Source organism: Cryptococcus depauperatus, chromosome 8 (assembly GCF_001720195.1).
Source record: "Cryptococcus depauperatus CBS 7841 chromosome 8, complete sequence".
NCBI classification, from domain to species: domain Eukaryota; kingdom Fungi; phylum Basidiomycota; class Tremellomycetes; order Tremellales; family Cryptococcaceae; genus Cryptococcus; species Cryptococcus depauperatus.
This window is the reverse complement of record NC_089475.1, coordinates 1,002,447-1,020,329: the sequence shown is the minus strand read 5'-3', so window position 1 is coordinate 1,020,329 and position 17,883 is coordinate 1,002,447. Positions and strand designations below refer to the sequence as shown.

The following is a 17,883-nucleotide window of genomic DNA, read 5'->3' as shown; positions in this document are numbered from 1 at the left end:
ACGTTGGTTGCGTAGATATAAGCAATCTGTTTCTTTAATGTAATAGAACACTGCTAAGCATATGTATAGTCTTGTGCAACCCATTGATGGTCTTGGACATGCACTTGGCCAGGTTCTTAATTCAGCACATTTAAGATGTGATCGTCGTTTTTCTACGAACATATCTTTTTCAAATAGTATCAAACTTTTCCCATTCTGGCCAATTCTAGAACGGGCAAAAGTGTGCTGTCTATAAATTCTACTCTAGTCCAAGTTTGTGCATTTCCTCCAAGACGTCGAGGATTGTACTGGCACTCCAAGCTTGAGTGTTGCAAGAATCATAACAGTAAGACCCATCTGGAGGAACATTGTTAGCAATAGATGTTAGGATCAGACGAAAGAAGGACTGACTACTGTTAGTAAGCTCAGGCAAACCTCGCCAAGGGTCTTTATCAATGTGATGCGCGAGCTTTCGAAGTATGCTAGAGATGTAGTGGAGAGTTTTGTTTTGATCCTACAGTATGTTTAGTGATGCCTTGTAAAAATGTCGAGTTGACCGACAGATGTGCCTTCCCCAGCAATACGATCAAACTGTAGATACGCCAAGAGGAACCAACCAAGAGGGAAGCCCCATTCCGGTCCTTGATGATACTACCCCAATACATTAGTAAAATATTGATGGAAATTTCTTAAAATACTGACATTCCAACCTTTAGCAATGGATTGGTCTGAAGAATCGTTTGAATTGTCATAATCTGGCCTGTATTGGCTATCTGAAGGGTCAAGAGTTTTCATACCCAACGGAGCCCGAAGGACGGCGTCAGCAATGCGAAGAGCATCAATAGCCTTTGAAGGGGTGAATAGTTCGGGGGCTACAACCATTGGCAGCGTGAAATTGCATCGGAACTATTGAGAGGGTGAGCCAAAAGTTAGAACTGGACTATCATCTACGCACCTGATAATCACTCCATTCTCTATCCTTGGGTGTGCCATATACGTCTTTATAAATTCCTCGTCGGTTCACTAGGTTTTTGTTGATCATGTATTGGTCATCTTCAGCAGGATTGCTTGGAACATAATAGCATTTTTCAAAAGAAGCCTGAAGAAGATCGGACCATTCCTTGTAGGTCACTATGCGTTCTTCACCACCGACTGCAGGAAACCATTAATCAACTTCAAGACATACCTGGAATGTGCACTCACTGGTAGCTTTGACACCTTTGAAAGGGAAGCTGCCACCTTTACTGAGCTTGTCTAGCCAAGTAACAGTGCTTTTAAGAAGACCTGTGATTTCAACAGGAGCACCGTCACGAGGTGTAGCCGGAAGGCCCTTGTTGCCAGCCTTTTCGGAAGAACCGTTTTTATCCATCCAGGTTCTATGACACAATGGTCGTGTTAGTGCAACACGACATTCCCAAGAAAGATACTTACCCGCAATTGTACCTATTACCGCCAAAGATTATACCAGTCGTCCAGTCTACCCATATTTTTTGGTTAAATCCTTCGTCTCTCATATCCATGTCTAGATTAGGGCCAGCCTATTTGGAATGAGTATGTGTCATATCAGTCAACAGAAATTGAACTTACGTTGTATTCTCTGAATTCAATACCTTGAGCGTGTTTCTGTAAAATTTCCTGAATTAATTCTGCCACGCTACTTTCCCATTCGTACGCTTTAGGACTATCCCATGGAACCCATGTATCATCAGCAGGAAACCTGCGTTTGACTTTCTCAGCCAGAATCGACAGGCCATTAGGAGCAGTAACAGTATAGTCTTGAATATTTTGGATATACCACCAGGGCCCGTCTCGACAATTGTATCGAGGGTTCCGAGTTGAGTCAAGCAAATTGGGGATCAAGCCATGCTTAAGGGTACTACCAAAAGAGAGAATGTGAGCATGGGCAGCTTGGAAATTGCCGGTGGTGAGGAAAAGACCACGGAGAGAGATGAATACGTCTCTACCCCAACACCTTGCCCAGCCGGCAGTAAAGTGAGGTAGACCTGCTGCTAAACTTGGCACAGCCTTTGCAGGATCTAGACTCGCACTCTTGACCAAGCCATACATCTGTACGGAACAGAGAGCCAAGTCATGGGTTAATGAGTGACCCGATGAAACAAATTCAGAGCACTGCTCGATGGCAGCTTTTCTAGCAGCTTTATACGCCTCATGTATGACAAGAGAGAAATATTTGGGCCGCATGAAGGAAGGTACAGTCGCCTTGATTCGATCAAAACGAGAAGAAAGCCATTTTGCAGGGGCAGAGAGTCGAGGCAGATCGCCAGTTTGTCTACATATAATGAAATAAGCCTCACAATAGATATATCAGAGAAAGCGCCCGACCTTTCGAGTCTTTGGGTAACATAATCAAACGCCCAAGTCCCTTCTCGCAAGTGTTGACACAGTGGATGTCCCAAGTCGTTTTTTTTTGTGATGATTCGCAGAGGATGCATCCATCCTTCCAAACCACAATAAGTAAGTGATCCATAGTTGGGAATGGTGTATACACCATCGCCGCCTGTAAAGCCATTAAGAAAAAACACCAGTCGCTATCCAAAATGTAGCACTCACCAGTCGCATCCCGTTCTTCACCATCTGCTCGATAAAGAACCACATTCAAGTCCACAAGATCGAGCTCGCTCATAGACTTTTCGACATCCTGTTTACAGAAATCATCCAAGTCTCCAGAAATGTCCTTAAAATTGTCAGTGAACTGTCAGTGAATGTACAAATGATAACTCACGCTCATTTGGGTAGAAAAAACCATGATGCTACCGGGCGGGAATTCATCCGGAACGATAACCTCCTCATAAGTTTCACCGTTTTCCTCCCCTTTCCTTATTTCTGGCTTTGGTATATCCTTCAGTACTGAAGGAATGCCATTATGAGTTGAAGGGTCATCTTTCCATCGTGAAAAATCGGTATGGATGGAAGCTCCAAAAAGATAAGATATTGATGTCCTACCAAGTTTGATAGGATGAACTTGCGATTCATCGGTAAGCAAAAAAAAACTTAAAGGCGGTTAAAATATGACCTACCCCAACCACGGCCTTCAAAGCCTTTGTAGGCAGTATGAGCGACAAGCATGTAGCCTTTGTGGGTGATGGGGTGTACTCGGTGGACCATGAGATACTAACTGTGGTAAGCTGATAGCATCTATCACAAATGTGTTCTATTCACCTGCCCCTCCTGATGAACATGCCCTTCGCTAAATCCATTTTTCATCATCTCCACATGCAAAGCATTCAGTACTCGTTTGATTGGTCCAATACCGCCTTCTCTTTCTTTTTCTTTACTGGTCAAGCTGTACATTCTGTTATCCGTTACAAGATCGAGGTACTTTGGATAAAGATCATCAAAGCCTTTATTGGATCCCACTGCAGCTGCGCAAAAAGTGACGAGCGCACCTGTAGAGAGAGCGTCTTCTGCTGTTCGTTTATAGAATGGGGATTGGTTGTCATGAGTTAGGTCATACATTACCGCATGAGGTACTGATCCTTGAAGAGGAGTAATTTTCGCAGGCCTAGAAGCGGCGTTTGCACTAGGTAAAGAAGCGTTTATTTCCCCCGCGCTGGTCAAACAGGCGACATCCATTGATCCTACTGGTCTACCCAACCCGTACCGCCAAAGCAAATCTCCAGAGTTTTTGATAGTATCACCGTTATACGCTTCTCGTACTAAACTGTTGATGCCCAGCTCCCTTACGAATTTGAGATCCATCTCCTCGCTTCCGGTGAAAAGCTCAGCCATAATATAAAGATTTGGGTTGACTCTTCTACCCGCATCAATGATAGCCTTTCCAACGGGAAGAGGGGTAGAATGGCAGTTGTCAAGACGGAAGCCGTCAAAGATTCCAGCGAGAAGCTCAGCGTAAGACGTCATATGCCGCCATAGCCAAGAATTGTCTTCTGGTTTTGAGCCATATCGCAACTTGACACAATCTCCCCATACAATGATCTCTCGGCGTATATAAGCTTTAGATGGATACTCTGCAAAGTTATTGAGCGGATCAGCTGCCCACATCCAACCATTGTTGGCTAATGAGAGGGCAGAATCAGGGTGTTTCGATGTCGTTTCATTTCTGGGAAGACGGGTAAAATACGGTTCGCAGATGGGAGTCTTTCTATTAATTTCTCCAATATTGGGGCCATTTTCATCCAACCTAGTATACCTCAACCTTCCAACGGTTGAGTCCACAGCGATCTTAACATCCTCATTGATTTCCTTATAGAGATCCACATTGAGGATATCAAGGATCTTACCCCATTTGGATGACTGGTTTTCAACAGAATCATCGGGGTAGGCAGCTTGAATAAACCCTGCTGCCACAGCCGGCCCTACCGACGTACAATAACGGGAAGAGAAAGCTCGGTAGTTGTCAATAATGTTGGAGGTCTTCACAACGTTGACAAGTTGATCTAGGTTCAAATTTGACAGTTCCTCGCCACTCCAAGCTTTACTCTTGCCGCTCATCAAGCTCTCTGCCACAGCTTTCACAGATTTCTCAACATCAAAGACATAGTACTCCCAAAGATTTGCACCATCAATAGCATCCTTGATATGAGGAATAAGACGTTGAAGATCCTCTTCTGATCTAAGAACGGTTGGAAGACCTAGCGCAGAGAGGTTGTCTGTGAGATCAAAAAGAACGTCTTCAAGCTCGACTGCTGGGGCAAGATGAGGTGTGTTGTATGGTGAGTAGCCAGCCTCGGGATGCTCTTGCAGCCAAGGAGAATCATAGGCCATATGGTTTACCACGATATCCGTCACCCCTCCTAAGCCATACTTTTTTCTCGCGAAATCCATCACATCCTCAATCTCTTGTAAGCCGCCGTCGGTGGCATCCGAGTTTTTAAGGATGTTCTTGTCAAAAGCAAGTTGATCCTTGATAGAGTAAGGGCTACCAGATTCGCCGCGTTGCTGAAGAGGAGCCCAATGAAGCATGTTATAGCCTCTTCGGCTGGACTCGGCAAAGAAGGGTTCCCATTTGTCTGTCGTTCCTAACCATTTGGCAAGAGTAGAGAGTATAGTAAGTCCATCAAGAGATAGAGCGGCGTCCTTGGGAAGGATCGCTCCGGAGGACTCGTCGTTGAGCGGATTGGTGACAACAGTAACATCCTGGGGGAAAAAAGGTGTGCGTGCAGGAAGGTGGATAATGGGGTCAACATTGAAATATCCAGGACGACCTTGAACGCGGTGATTGGAAGACGGAGAGTCGTATTCAATAAAGTAACAAAAAGCACCAGGAGCCGAAATGGGCAAATCGATTTGAATTGGTCTTTGTTTTGTCAGTAACATTGCAACACAAGAGTGACCCTCTTGACACAACGCGGTTTTGGCAATATCACACTGGGACATGTATCATGGACGTTACTTACTTGCTTAAATCAGATGGCAGTTTCCTCTCTTTCCAATCTCCGCGCTGGAATACCCCTCCATCCATAGGAAAGTCACTCTTCAAGACGCCATTGCGGGAGACCTCGGTCCCTGGTTGGATGGAAAATCTTAAAATGTATGGTTTGATTGGAGGCGGAAGACGGATATACTGAATTCTAGTCAGTTGACAATGCCTGATGAAATTGAGTCTAGCCTCATATCTTGAGTCCTTGTACTTTGTCATTCAAACTCACGTTCTTACCAGGTCCAGGGCCCCCATCGTCCTCTAAAGCAAGTTCCCAGACTTGAACTGGCTCGCTATCTTGTCCAACATGGGTAAAGAACGAGATGGCCTCATCTTGTGGTGTCTTTGGCGTCTTTTTTGGCTCGTTGCCTGCTTTGGTAGCATTAGGCAAACCAATGTTGGTAGGCCTTACAACGGAAGCGATTGTCATGAAGGATGTGCAGAGGCAAGCTGATCCAAGTCAGATAGGATTAAGAAGGAGGATTAAGAAGGAGGTTCAAAGAAGAAAGGAAGAAAGCAAGAAAGGGAATAGAATTAGAATTTCTTTGCCTTTATGAAAGACCAAAAAGCCAGTCACCCTGCTAAACGAACAGGACACTCGTATGACGTCATAATTTGATAAAGCAACGTTGGCCTCTGCTTTACATTAAAACAAATAACACGTCACCCGCGTCCCATCGCATACCATTACTGAGATTTTATTATTGTTTCAACATAATTTATCATTTCTTCTAGTCATTTTTCGCATCACTTCAGGCTTAAAGGAGGCACGCAGATAAGATATAGGATAACCAGCTCGTTTGACTAGTACTGAGGGCAAAATTACATCAGAAATGAAAGAAAGAGATGGAGTTTGGTGCATCTCCGCACTGAGTGATACCATTGCCAGCCAAGAAATGAGCAAGAAACCGAATACTTGTAACTTGGTTCAAGTTATCTATTGTATTATACCTTTTCAAACCGACTGGTAATTTTCTTTGCTTGCGGTTACAAAATTCGGCTCGCTACGTACCAATCCAAGGAAGGGCCGTTTATCCATGCCAAGATTCCTATCTCCTTCGAGTTCGCCATACTCTTATTCAAATCATGACACAACAACTCTTAGTCCACTGTCTCCTGATATACTAGACATGATCTTTGACGAGCTTCAACACATCATACCTCTCACCCTTATTCTGCTGTCCAAGAAGTGTTATGACAAAGTCATTCCGAAATTATATCATGATATCGTCCTCTCCAAGAAGAACGCATCCAAGCTGTTTTATGGTATGTGTGTGAATCAGACAGTCGAGCTACCGTACCCCTATGGCGGGTTTGACTTTACAACCCGCAAATCGAAGGCTCTCTATCATACCATGAGAATCACCTTTCAAGATATTTGGGCAGCTGAAGCAATGGTTATGGCAGCCCGAGAGTATCCTACCCATGAGTTTGGCTACATGTGCGACGAGAATGCGTACCCCCTTCTCTTCCCTTCGGCCCAGTACGTCATTTTGGGCAAAGATATTCTTTTGTCATTACCAGATGCTGCCAAAGACGTCAACACAGCCGAACAAAAGCGGTGGGAGACAAATCATTTGCTCGTGGTAGACAACGAGCAATCACGACGTTGGATGCGGCACCACGGGAATTGGTACGTCACTGCTGGCGAGTTTGAAGACCTGCTCTTTCGAATGGTAGAACCCCAGGTGTTTTGTTTTGACATGATGTATGTTGACTCTACCAAGGGCGACAGCTACAGCGGCATTCGTGTGATAGACTCGCTTAGCTTGTACCGGCCAAAAGGAAGAGTGATTATTCACTGGTTTCTCTATGATTGCAAGGATCAGCGCCCTCTTTTTGGGGAAATTGTGTTGGGAACACCTATTACCATCGTTTTCCACACAAGACTGCCACCTGACGAAACCATCATCGATTTAGAAATTGCCATGGCTCATCATGAGTTTTCTCGCCAAAGTCCTTTTGAAAAGGCTAGGAACATGGCTACGGCTGTAGACAGACTTATTAAAGAAATTATCAACTATAGCGATATGATAACAAACGATAGAACTCCGGGAGAAGAAGAGACACGAGCTTGTGAAATTGAAGTGTGCGTGCTGAATGCAGAGCTGGTACAGAATATATGGGCTGGCGGCAGCAGAGCAGATGAGGACGAGTTATATTCGACAAAAGAATGGGACAAAATCATCAAGTTCACAGAGCTAGAGACAATGTCACCTTGTGAAGCATGTGGTAGGAAATAGCTCAAGATGGACACCTGGTGAGTTTATGTTATACGCCTTTTGCTTTCGGCCTGTTGATTGACAACAATTCTTAAATAGAACAGGCGATGATGAAACTGTTCGCATATGGCTTTTTATCCAGTCAAACTTGAACAATCTTACGAGACAATGTATTCATGAACCACTGGGCGAAGCTCAACATCGTTGAGTACCCTATTCATATTGTGTGATTAACGTGCAACTGCTCCACAATAACATGGAATACCGGTTCGACAAGTGTTACTATGGACTCTCCTGCATCACGTTGTATCTCGGGTTTATCTAAATGAATCCCATCTTGAGACTTTGTTGACTCAATCTTATATTAGAGCAAGAGAAGCTCCAAAAAGCCATTAATGGCTAGCATTGTGGGATTAAGATGAAGAGATGCATTCAAAGAAATGTTTACTACTACGAGTTTGAGATTGAAGATTTAAAAAGTACATTCTGCGGATATAAGGGAATCTCCATTCGGTCACGTGACCCAATCTGTCAGTGGACACAGCTGCTAAGTTGCAATGAGCAGCGTGTCTTAAAGAATTCATATATATGGCTGATCACTAAACGCTCGTTAAAGATAACAAGTCAAACGCAAAATCTAACTGGTGTCCTCCAAAAATACTCAACTTACTGTATCAGTCTTTTCCAGCATCATTGGTGACCCAGTGAATCTGGCAGACCTTGTCAGTAGTGTTGCCATCTCCCTCTGCCTTATTGCTATTAATAATCTACTGGATAGCCTCATTTCGCCATGTCAGCCACTCTTCACGATGCTTTGGTGTTTGCCGCACGTCCGGTTCCAATCCCAAAGCCTCTGGAGCCCAAGCCTCAATCCCCGCCACCAGTGTTTGAGCTCACGACGCTGAAACCATTACATTCCGTCCACCATGTCATCTTTGCCTTTCTTGAAGATATCTGCCCAACCTTATTACTTCGGATATCAAAATCGTTCCATCCCAGAATCTTACCAAAGCTCTATACTCGCGTAGTCCTAAGCGCAAATAACAGTGCATTGTTCTTTTATGGTGTTGCCCATGGTCCCGAGAGTCGCAAGGCTAAATCACTGAGACTGGTCAAAATATTGGTCTTCACAGATCCAGAGTCTATGGAAGGTATCATGCGCCAAGTTTATCGTCCGCCCACGCCCCGTGGTTCAGATCCCATCTGGCACCCACGACCAGAAGTCACTTATCCTCTATTTCCCAATGCTATGCACATCCAAATTAGCTGGCCAATCCTCCGCTTCTTCCTGACTCCACCTCACGACATTGTCTCATTCCCAGATGACCCCAGGGAGCCGCTTGAGCCTGTCCAGGGGCTATCGCCCATGATGATCTATGCGATGAGTTTCTCAAGAATGCTGGAAGATCAAGTTCCAAAATTGGAGAGGCTTTGTGTTGATCTGGAAAGTGGAGAGGGTTATGATGGTATATCTGTTCAGCAAGTTTTCAGGACTCTTGCGTATAGAGGCAGGACAAAATGGATGAAAGCTTCTGTCCGTCGGTCCGGACAGAGAATCTTTGACTTTACTCTCCTCATTCGAGTCCATCTTCAACCTCAACAATCCCCGGTTTACTTACCCAACAAAACGCCTGCACCTTTCATCATTCGTTTTCTTCCGTCGCCATTTCCCACTAGCGGCCCGTCAGCAGCGCGAACAACTGCCTTTGCGATATATAACCTTTTTAGAATTCACACTTCGCGAGACAGTGTCCCACCAATATTTGAGGTCGTTGACGAGGAAGAAGTGAGAAGGGAACTGAGTATCTTGGTGGAGGATTTAGGGATGCAAAGAGGCGGAAAAACATGGACGGTGTTTTGGGAAAGTTTCAAGCTGAGAGAAAAAGGCGAGGAGGAATCCGAATGGGAGAAACCGGTATTCGACTGAGCGAGATTTGTTTAAATGAACGAGGTTGATTTTGCTGTTGGTGTTTAATCAAATAGAGCTATCAATCAGAATTCGAGCGGGTGAGGGGTAGACGTCCCGATTAGTCCTGATTGATAGCAGTTTTCCTTCTATACAGGTAAGGCCGTTGTCTCTCAAGTCACTTGATATAGTTGACGATATCTCTAGTTTTGGGCTTTGCATATATTTGTTGGCATGTATTACTTGTACAACAGCTGCGGTATCCGTTATGACCTGTAGCGAATGTAGCGTCCCTAATCGAACTAGCATTATTGGCAGGACAAGTGTGTCTCTGCCTCAAATGTGTGTACGAACCATTGCAATGTTGTACAGATAAACAATATTGGGCCCGTAAGATGTTCAAAAACCACATTGATTGCTGTATCCCAGTGAGATTTTGTTGGCGTATATCAGAGATGTCTGACGACTGATTTGTACTCATGTTGCTCGTCAGTACACTATCTGGCGTGTTGTATCTGGTCGATGAGCTAGCTGACAAGCACTTGAAGCTCAGCATGATTTGTTCAAAGACAAGGTTTATATCCAGCCCTCCTAGCTAAACACTAGGCTCCGTGTCTCGTGTCGACGAGTCACAGATGGGTACAATCTGGGGAAGCTAGGGCGAAACATTGTACAAAGATAGTGAGAGTGGAAGCTAGGCTCGGACAGATATATTGATCAGGAAGAGCTGAATGACTACAGTGTCTAGACTCGATTCAAAATTAAAGAGCAAATGCTTCTCGACCTGCCTCCGAACACCATTATACACCCACCCTTCTCTTCAGCAGTGTACACAATGTCGGATACCTCCATGGCAATTCTATCATCAGAACGACCTTTTCATTGTGACCGCCATCACCGCCTCCTAACCCAGTGATGTATTGTCAAGAGGTGTTCTGAACGCTAACCATATCAAAACAGTTCTCTTAGACTCCACTTGGCCTATATGATGGGACCGTGGATGGGGATACTGATCGTTCCAACGCCGCCACGAAATATATTCAATTGGCTTTGCCGGCATGACCTTTCTCAACAAGATCCACGACTCCTACTGAAATATCATATAAATACGTGGGGTAGCCATACTCAGCACGGAGAGCCTCGCACCATAACTCTTCTTGAAGTGGATACACCCTTGTCCCAATCCCGCCGTCGGTATTCTCTTGCTTTGCATCGAGCAATCCTTGTAAGCCAGCGCCGACGAGAGGAGTTTCTCTCATTGAGCATACCATCGTCCTCCATAAGGCTTGAATAGTCGATTTGTACAAAAGACTAATGACCTACAGCTCCCTCGGGGCTTCGATTTGGATCCTAGGTGAGGAGAGTTATTTGTCGTTGTCTTGTGTCTTTTGAATACTTACAACCCGATTAAGTTCGTTGAAAGCTTGATAGCAATCCAAAGATTCCCCATTACAGGTTCCCACCATTGAGGCTTTGGGCCATCTACGGAAGGATTGGCTCGACTATTTGAAGGAGCGTTGGGCCCACGTTGGGTGATAAAGATGGTCCAACACAGCGATAAGAGAGAAAGAGACCTTCGTGACGTCGTTTAGGCTCATCTATAAGGACGGTTCGCGACGGGTGACTATAAACGGCGTCCAAGAAAGAGTAGATGGCCAGCACTTGCTATACCCATTGAAACTAATCGCCCAGGCCAGACACAGCCTCCTTGTATTTGTCAGCGTCAGCAGCCTCTTTCCATATGCACATAGGCATAGCATAATATGTACTGTGATTTATATTTCAATCATATAACCCATGTTGTACTCAAACACAGCTTTAGAAATTAGCCGCCGGTTATCTAATCTCAAGACCGAGATAAAAACAATATATCGGCGAATTACAAATTCATTTATCTATTTCATTCTTTCAGAAAAAGAAAGAAAAAACACAAAATTCATTCATCAGCGATGCAGTGGACATGCTGTACCGTCCGGAAAGAGAGAGCACAAGAAGCACTTGGTCTTGGCAGATAATCATCCATGTGGCTCATGGCCAGGAATGTTGGGCCGTCCCAATCAAGCAAACAAGGTGACATCCTTCCAAAGGCGCTGCCACCACAAGACAAGTCTAAGAGGACGACCAGGGACGGAGAAGAAAATGCAGTACCAGTAACAGCAGTTGGTGTTTGTCGCTACGTCAGCAGCGAATACGTCACAGTAATCACCATGTGCATACAATGATGGGTTGAGGGAGGCTGTCCTGCTTGAATGTCCGGCGAGTTGGAAAATGAGGTCTTTGGTCCGGCAGGAAAAGGTATAAAAGGATTCAAGAGAGAGGCTTTTGTCTCATTCACATTCAAGTATAATCACTCTTATCGAAATATTTCTAATGTTGGCTTCTACTTGCTTGTTTACCCTCTTGTCCATCTTGGGCGTCAGTGTCACCGCATCTCCCATTGCGGAGCATCATTCCCTTGCAAAGCGTTATAGTGGCGTCAAGATTAAATCTGGTCGAAACGGCCTTTGTCTCACTCCCACCGGCCCTTGGAGAGAGGGCATGCATGTAGGGACACTCGGTTGCGACATTGGCGCCAAGTGGGATATCAACCCAGGCTCCGGTAGTGTTATCCTCCATGGGTACAACTTGGCCTTGGATGCTGGTACTGGAAACACGAACAATGAGCTGTTGAAGGTAAGGTGTTGAGTTGTGGCGCAACAGCTGATGAGCTGTAGCTTTGGACACCTTATCCAGGTCTCTTCCAGCAAACTTGGTATCTTACGGATGATAACCGTATTGCCATCACTGGCGGCAACCAATGTCTTGATGAGGCAGAAGGTGGGCCTCAGACTTACCAGTGTACAAGTGGCAATGCCAACCAAGGTAAGCTGTCGTCTCATGCCATTGTCAAAGTGATCTCTGCTGACTATCCTTGACAGTTTGGTACATCGTTGAGAGCCCGCCTGAGGCCAATATGACCACCTTTGCATGAGCGGCGAGACGTAGGCTGCCTTTCTGTGGCCCGAGTTGACATGTACAATACCGTATGAGTGTATAATCATGGGCTTTTTGATCTACGTGAAATTTGTATAAGAATGGAGTGAAAGGAAGTTTTTGTAATTATAAATATGAAGGTGTTGACGTTTTAATGAGAATGAATTGGTTGATGTTTACACCTGCGGCTGGTGATTGTTTTGTCATTCTGCGAGCAGCTGAAGGATAAGCTGGAACAGGAAAAAGTATCATTTCTCGCGTCGCAATAACTTTCAAGCCAGTCAGATAGCTCTAGCCTTGGATAAAGAGAGTGGTTTTGTATCGAACGAGGGACAATGGTATATGTATGTTGCTCGTTTCTCAATAACACTGGCTAGTCGAGTAGTGGCTATCCCTTGCTCTGCAAATACATTCAGGGTGTGGTTACGGCTGTATGGGAGATGCTTTCGGTGTTTGGCATGGTGGATGGTAGAGGACTGTAGCAAGCGACAATAGTCCATCATTCATTCTCTGCGGCAGGCTCGACTCTTACGCTTTACAAAGGTTCGTATGTCCTTGCGACTTGCATCAGTGGCTCATATTTTCAAGTCTACACTTATCCCAGCAAGCCTTGCCTGATACATACTGTCAGCAAAGCTCAGGGGCTATAGTACTGCTCTTTGTATACAGTCCCAGATATCCCAAAATGCAAGAATCTTGTCGAGTGATGGTCACAGAGTCTTGTAGATGGGTTCGAGTAAAAGTAAGGCTTGTATATGGTTGAGTGGATAAGTGCTTGTAGGCTCAGCTGCATTGTAGGTGATAAAGATGACTACAAAAGTCATTAGTCTACACAACATAGGTTCTAATCATTCAATTGTAATAGATAAAACTTGTATATAAATAAATAAAATCCCTTAATAAAAGATATGTCTTATTTATCCAGGAACAAGGCGTGACTAACCACTCACTTCTTAGGTATGGGACAGAATGGAGGGAGCAAATAAATAAATAAAACCTAGTTGCATCAAGACCTTCAAGGTCAACTTTGTTGACATGGATTAGATTTGCTTATTCTTTTTCTTTCACAACTTTTTATTTATTTATCGGCACAAAGTATCTATCTATGCGTGTCCAATAGGCAAGCATTCTCTGCTCGCTCTTGCTTCTGCCATGTCATTTCGGCCACCCCCAGCATCGACTGCCTTTCCGCCAATTTTGCATGGTGCTCCTCAACTTCCATCATTCCCACAACTCTTGCATATAAAAAATGAGCCTCTTGTGACCTCACCTATGTCAACTTCGGGTGATTTGAATCACGAAGCGACAATGTCTCCAGATGAGGATGGCGAGCATCATGAGCAAGAACATGGAAATACTCATGGCACAAGTCCATTTCACCATAAGGAGAAGAAAAGAACGGTTGGTACAAGAAGAAGGGTCGTGCAGAGCTGTTCAGAGTGTCGGAGAAGGAAGATTAGGTGTGACAAAAAGTGGGCTTGGTCTGCTTTGTTACGGATAGCAACTGATGTCTAGCCTAGGTTCCCATGTGGTAAGTGTTTCTCAATTGACGAGTCAACATTCGTCCATGAATATGCGTTTAAGCAAGAGACAGGGCCGTGTATCTTGAGGAATGATCAAGCAAAGTGCCATGAAGTAGGATTAGTGGGTGAAGAGCGTGCTATGCGTGACATTGGAAACGTCTGATAAAATCCAATTACAGGTTGACAAGCAGCCATCTCAATCGTCTATGTAAGTTACGATTGTGGACCATGAAATGAATGGAGCTGTGTGGCTTTGAGGTCTGACTGGAGAGCTTGCCTGTGGCGGAGTTTGGCCTTTTCTCAATTAGAATTCAACCAATAGCATCGAATGCAGTCACAGCATGATTGTGGTTGTCGTGCAGATGACTCCACTCAGAATGACTGGAGCTGGGGATTTGGGATTTGGGTAAAATTTCCCGCTGAAAATGATATTCAATGAGCAAGCAATTTCATGCCTCACTTGAATAGCATTGAATCAAACATTAGCGGAGTCATTGGCATGTCCAAAACTGTTGGCGTGGTTCATTTTCTTCTTCTGATACAAATTCATCAGAGCACCGTATCACTGTTAATCAACTTTTAGTGGCCATTACGCTTCGGCTTCGGATATTGCTATAGTGAATCATCGCTTAGACGCTCTCGAAGCTAGTCTTCTCAAATCGGGAGCGCTTCGCAAGGCTGATTTTGATTACTTTCTCAAATCAAGATCAGAATCCGATTCTACAGCTGCTGCTGCTCTTCGCAGGAAAGCAAAGCATGATGATAACGTAGTGGATGACACAGAAGGAGCGGCTTTGACATTGGAGCACCTTGCTTTTGGAAGATCGAGGGCCGATGGAAGCCATGCGATACCTCATTTCGCTGCACGTCTATCATCTGTTAGTAGGCCCGCTCCAAACAACGATTATCATCTTGCAAAGTCTAGTTTCCCTATTTATCCCTCTTCCCCGGGATATAATCCTGGATCAGCATCTTCAACAGGTCACAAGATGGATACAAATTTATCTACACCTGAAGAAAAGGGTAAGCCTATATTGTCTCAGGAAGAGAGACAGCAAAAGATCGAGCAATTATTGGATATCCTCGGTCCTCTGGGAGTCTTTGATTTATTCTTTAGAAAGACGGATTTGGCAATGGTGGCCCTGACCAAGCTTCTGCCCTTCAGACAGAGAGGGGAGCTCTTGGTTAATGCTGTAAGCTTCTCACCCATGTTGCTTTCAATGAGTTTGTGCTTAAAGAATACAGTATCTTGAAAAGGTGGAATGGTTGCATCGATGCATGCACGTACCGACTTTTCTACGCCAGTGTAACGATCTTCATTCACTTCCTCCTGATCGAGTAACTCAAGAGATTGCTCTTCCCTTTATAGCCCTATATTTTACAGTCTGCACTGTGAGCAATCTCTTTTTGGTAACTGTTGGCAAATTTTTGACTCATTTTAAGCTTGGGATGCAATTCATGGATACAGCTGAGATTGCCAAGCATTTTACCGAAGAAGAGGCACATACCTTACCTGATACATGGTTCCAGGCAGCTCGAGGTGTATGTCTCTCTTGTTCATCAAGCTTTCCTAACTAACGTGCGACACAGGCCCTTTGGGCTGCTGACTTTATGGACAATCACACCATGGAGGCTCTACAGTGCATCCTTCTTCTTGGTGTTTTCATGAACAACAGAGACCGAGCTGATGCTGCATGGGCATTGTTGGGCGCTGCTATCAAAGTAATAACATCCAAACTTTCGAGAATGTATGCTAATATGTCATTGTAGATGGCGCAAGGCCTTGGTCTTTCGCGTCTAGGTGCTGAGCAACAAGCAGTTGATGGAAAGCCCCTACCTATGTGGACAGGCCGCTGGGAAAGTCTGATACAGCGTGAAGTTGGGAGAAGAATTTGGTGGAATTTGGTATTTCTGGACTGGTCATTGGCGCCAAGCTACAATTATTCTTGTAGCATTCAACCTGATCACAGTGAGCCTTAATTGGCTTGGATGGAATAGTTTTAACCCGGACTTCTTAGTTAAGACTGCCCTCCCCGCCAACATTGAAGATGAGGACATCATTGATGGACTCCCTATCAGACCTCAACCGCTCAATGTCAGAACGGGAATGTCATTTCAGCTAGCTCGACTAAAGTTTGCAGAAATTTCTCAAAGACAAATTTGGCAGGCAAACAACAACAATCACCCTCCTTATTCTTTTGTGTGGGTGAAATTGATTCTGAAGGGGTTTCATTAATTATCACACAGATTGAGCGTTGATGGTGAGCTTCGAAAAGCGATGATGGAATTACCCTCTTTTTTCCAGCCAGACTGCAACAACAAGGAAGTTCCTTCCCAAGAGCCCAAGGCGCGTGTTCAGTATTACGAAAAGATTATTCTCAGCCTTGCCATTCACTCTCGTATGCTTCGCCTCCATCGTCCTTGGTTATCGCGCGGATATGAAGACGAGCATTTTGCCTACTCCAAAGAGCAATGCATAAGGGCAGCAAGGGCCAGTCTGAGGATGATGTCTGATTCTGAGGGCACAGCAGCTTACCTGGAGAAGTGGTGGCTGCCGCTGTTCCATGTATCTGTTTCCGGATTGGTGATTATCATTGACCTGCTCAGAACCAGCAGAAAGGATATGTTTTCTAACGATGTACAAGAAAAGATTGATGAGGTCAAGGGAGCATTAGATCAGATGAGGAAAATCGCGGATGTGTCACATCCTTCAAGGGCGGCTGTTAAAGTCATGGACTTGTTGTTGGGTACACGACCGTTTTGACATGTGAATATGATAGCTAACGGTTTTGTAGCTGAGGTGGAAGATCGTCGTAAGCCTCCTGGTACCGCTTTAGGCAAGCGCAAAGCATCACTGGCAGGCGATGAAGAAGATTCTGGCCTTCAGAGTGCTGTCAAAAAACTGATTCGTCAAGCTCAACTTGAAGCACAGTCACCTAGTACTTCTACTGGTAACGGTAGCACCTCTCAAGAGAACATACCTAACGTTTCACCTACCCGCAGTTTCAATGAAAGAGGTCGGGACTGTGAAAGGCCCGTCTTTGACGCTTACCCTATGCCTTTCATCCCAGTTGCACCGACAATAATAAACGCTACAACTCCTACACCTCAACAGCAACCTCCACATCCTCACCAAATGATAAGTGTTACGAATAACGGTCCTTATACATTTCCAGTTGATACCACCACTACTCAAGGCTCTTTTGGTCAACTTCAGCTTGATCCAACTGTACAGAGTATGCTGGCTAGTTATTTTCCAACTCCTCCCAGTACCAATGGTCCTGTTGGATCGGCAACAGCCCCTCAAGCTCCAGACGATTTTTTGAGCAGAGTGTTTGGGTTCGGTTGGGACGGTGTAGGAACAACAGGACAACCTCCTGCAACCAGTGAAGCTAGTATTAATATGCTCAATGGACGTGGTCTAGGTCGGCCGCAGCTTGGACATCACGGACAAGGTCAAGGATCCCAACGCCCTGAACAACCTGGCCACCTGCAGACTTCTGAATCGCACAACGCATCTATGCCACAACAGCACCAACAAAATCTGAATATGACTGTTCAGCCTAGTCCCTATGCTTCTGGAAACTGGACTAATCATGGATGGATGGCTTGAGATTCTTTAATTTTAGACCAAATAGAAAGGGTTGTCAGGACATAGAAACTAAAGGATCTTTTTTTGTTTTATAATATATAAGTGTACCAGTCATCTTGCACGAGTTCGTACCTACTTTTGCTTTCCATTATATCTGCGTATCAACCTGTTTGCACAGTGCAATTGGTATGAATGGATGCTCATTTTTAAGCTGAATTAAGGAAACAGAGTGCTGCTGTGTAATTACTTAATCACCATGGACGACACATGCAAAGTCTTCTCGCATC

At 44.7% G+C, this 17,883-nt stretch overlaps 4 protein-coding genes across 4 annotated transcripts; 3 read left to right on the top strand and 1 right to left on the bottom strand.

The window, feature by feature from the left end:
* Positions 1 to 238: 238 nt before the first annotated feature.
* On the bottom strand, positions 239 to 5,810 carry L203_106314 (glycogen debranching enzyme; the record flags this gene model as incomplete). Its single annotated transcript, XM_066215670.1, has 15 exons — positions 239 to 336; positions 391 to 493; positions 541 to 630; positions 682 to 885; positions 935 to 1,131; positions 1,183 to 1,355; positions 1,411 to 1,517; positions 1,567 to 2,269; positions 2,323 to 2,497; positions 2,551 to 2,674; positions 2,723 to 2,961; positions 3,018 to 3,111; positions 3,160 to 5,257; positions 5,358 to 5,524; positions 5,610 to 5,810. 15 exons carry the CDS (start codon positions 5,808 to 5,810, stop codon positions 239 to 241), a joined length of 4,773 nt encoding a protein of 1,590 aa, XP_066071767.1.
* A 700-nt stretch (positions 5,811 to 6,510) lies between these two features.
* On the top strand, positions 6,511 to 9,529 carry L203_106313 (uncharacterized protein; the record flags this gene model as incomplete). Its single annotated transcript, XM_066215669.1, has 5 exons — positions 6,511 to 7,571; positions 7,624 to 7,640; positions 7,702 to 7,720; positions 8,291 to 8,324; positions 8,381 to 9,529. 5 exons carry the CDS (start codon positions 6,511 to 6,513, stop codon positions 9,527 to 9,529), a joined length of 2,280 nt encoding a protein of 759 aa, XP_066071766.1.
* A 2,349-nt stretch (positions 9,530 to 11,878) lies between these two features.
* L203_106312 (uncharacterized protein) lies at positions 11,879 to 12,479 on the top strand (the record flags this gene model as incomplete). Its single annotated transcript, XM_066215668.1, has 3 exons — positions 11,879 to 12,181; positions 12,223 to 12,370; positions 12,427 to 12,479. 3 exons carry the CDS (start codon positions 11,879 to 11,881, stop codon positions 12,477 to 12,479), a joined length of 504 nt encoding a protein of 167 aa, XP_066071765.1.
* A 1,154-nt stretch (positions 12,480 to 13,633) lies between these two features.
* L203_106311 (uncharacterized protein) lies at positions 13,634 to 17,617 on the top strand (the record flags this gene model as incomplete). Its single annotated transcript, XM_066215667.1, has 11 exons — positions 13,634 to 13,953; positions 14,002 to 14,125; positions 14,184 to 14,212; positions 14,588 to 15,197; positions 15,250 to 15,396; positions 15,448 to 15,546; positions 15,595 to 15,726; positions 15,775 to 15,973; positions 16,023 to 16,206; positions 16,252 to 16,751; positions 16,800 to 17,617. 11 exons carry the CDS (start codon positions 13,634 to 13,636, stop codon positions 17,615 to 17,617), a joined length of 3,162 nt encoding a protein of 1,053 aa, XP_066071764.1.
* Positions 17,618 to 17,883: the final 266 nt, after the last annotated feature.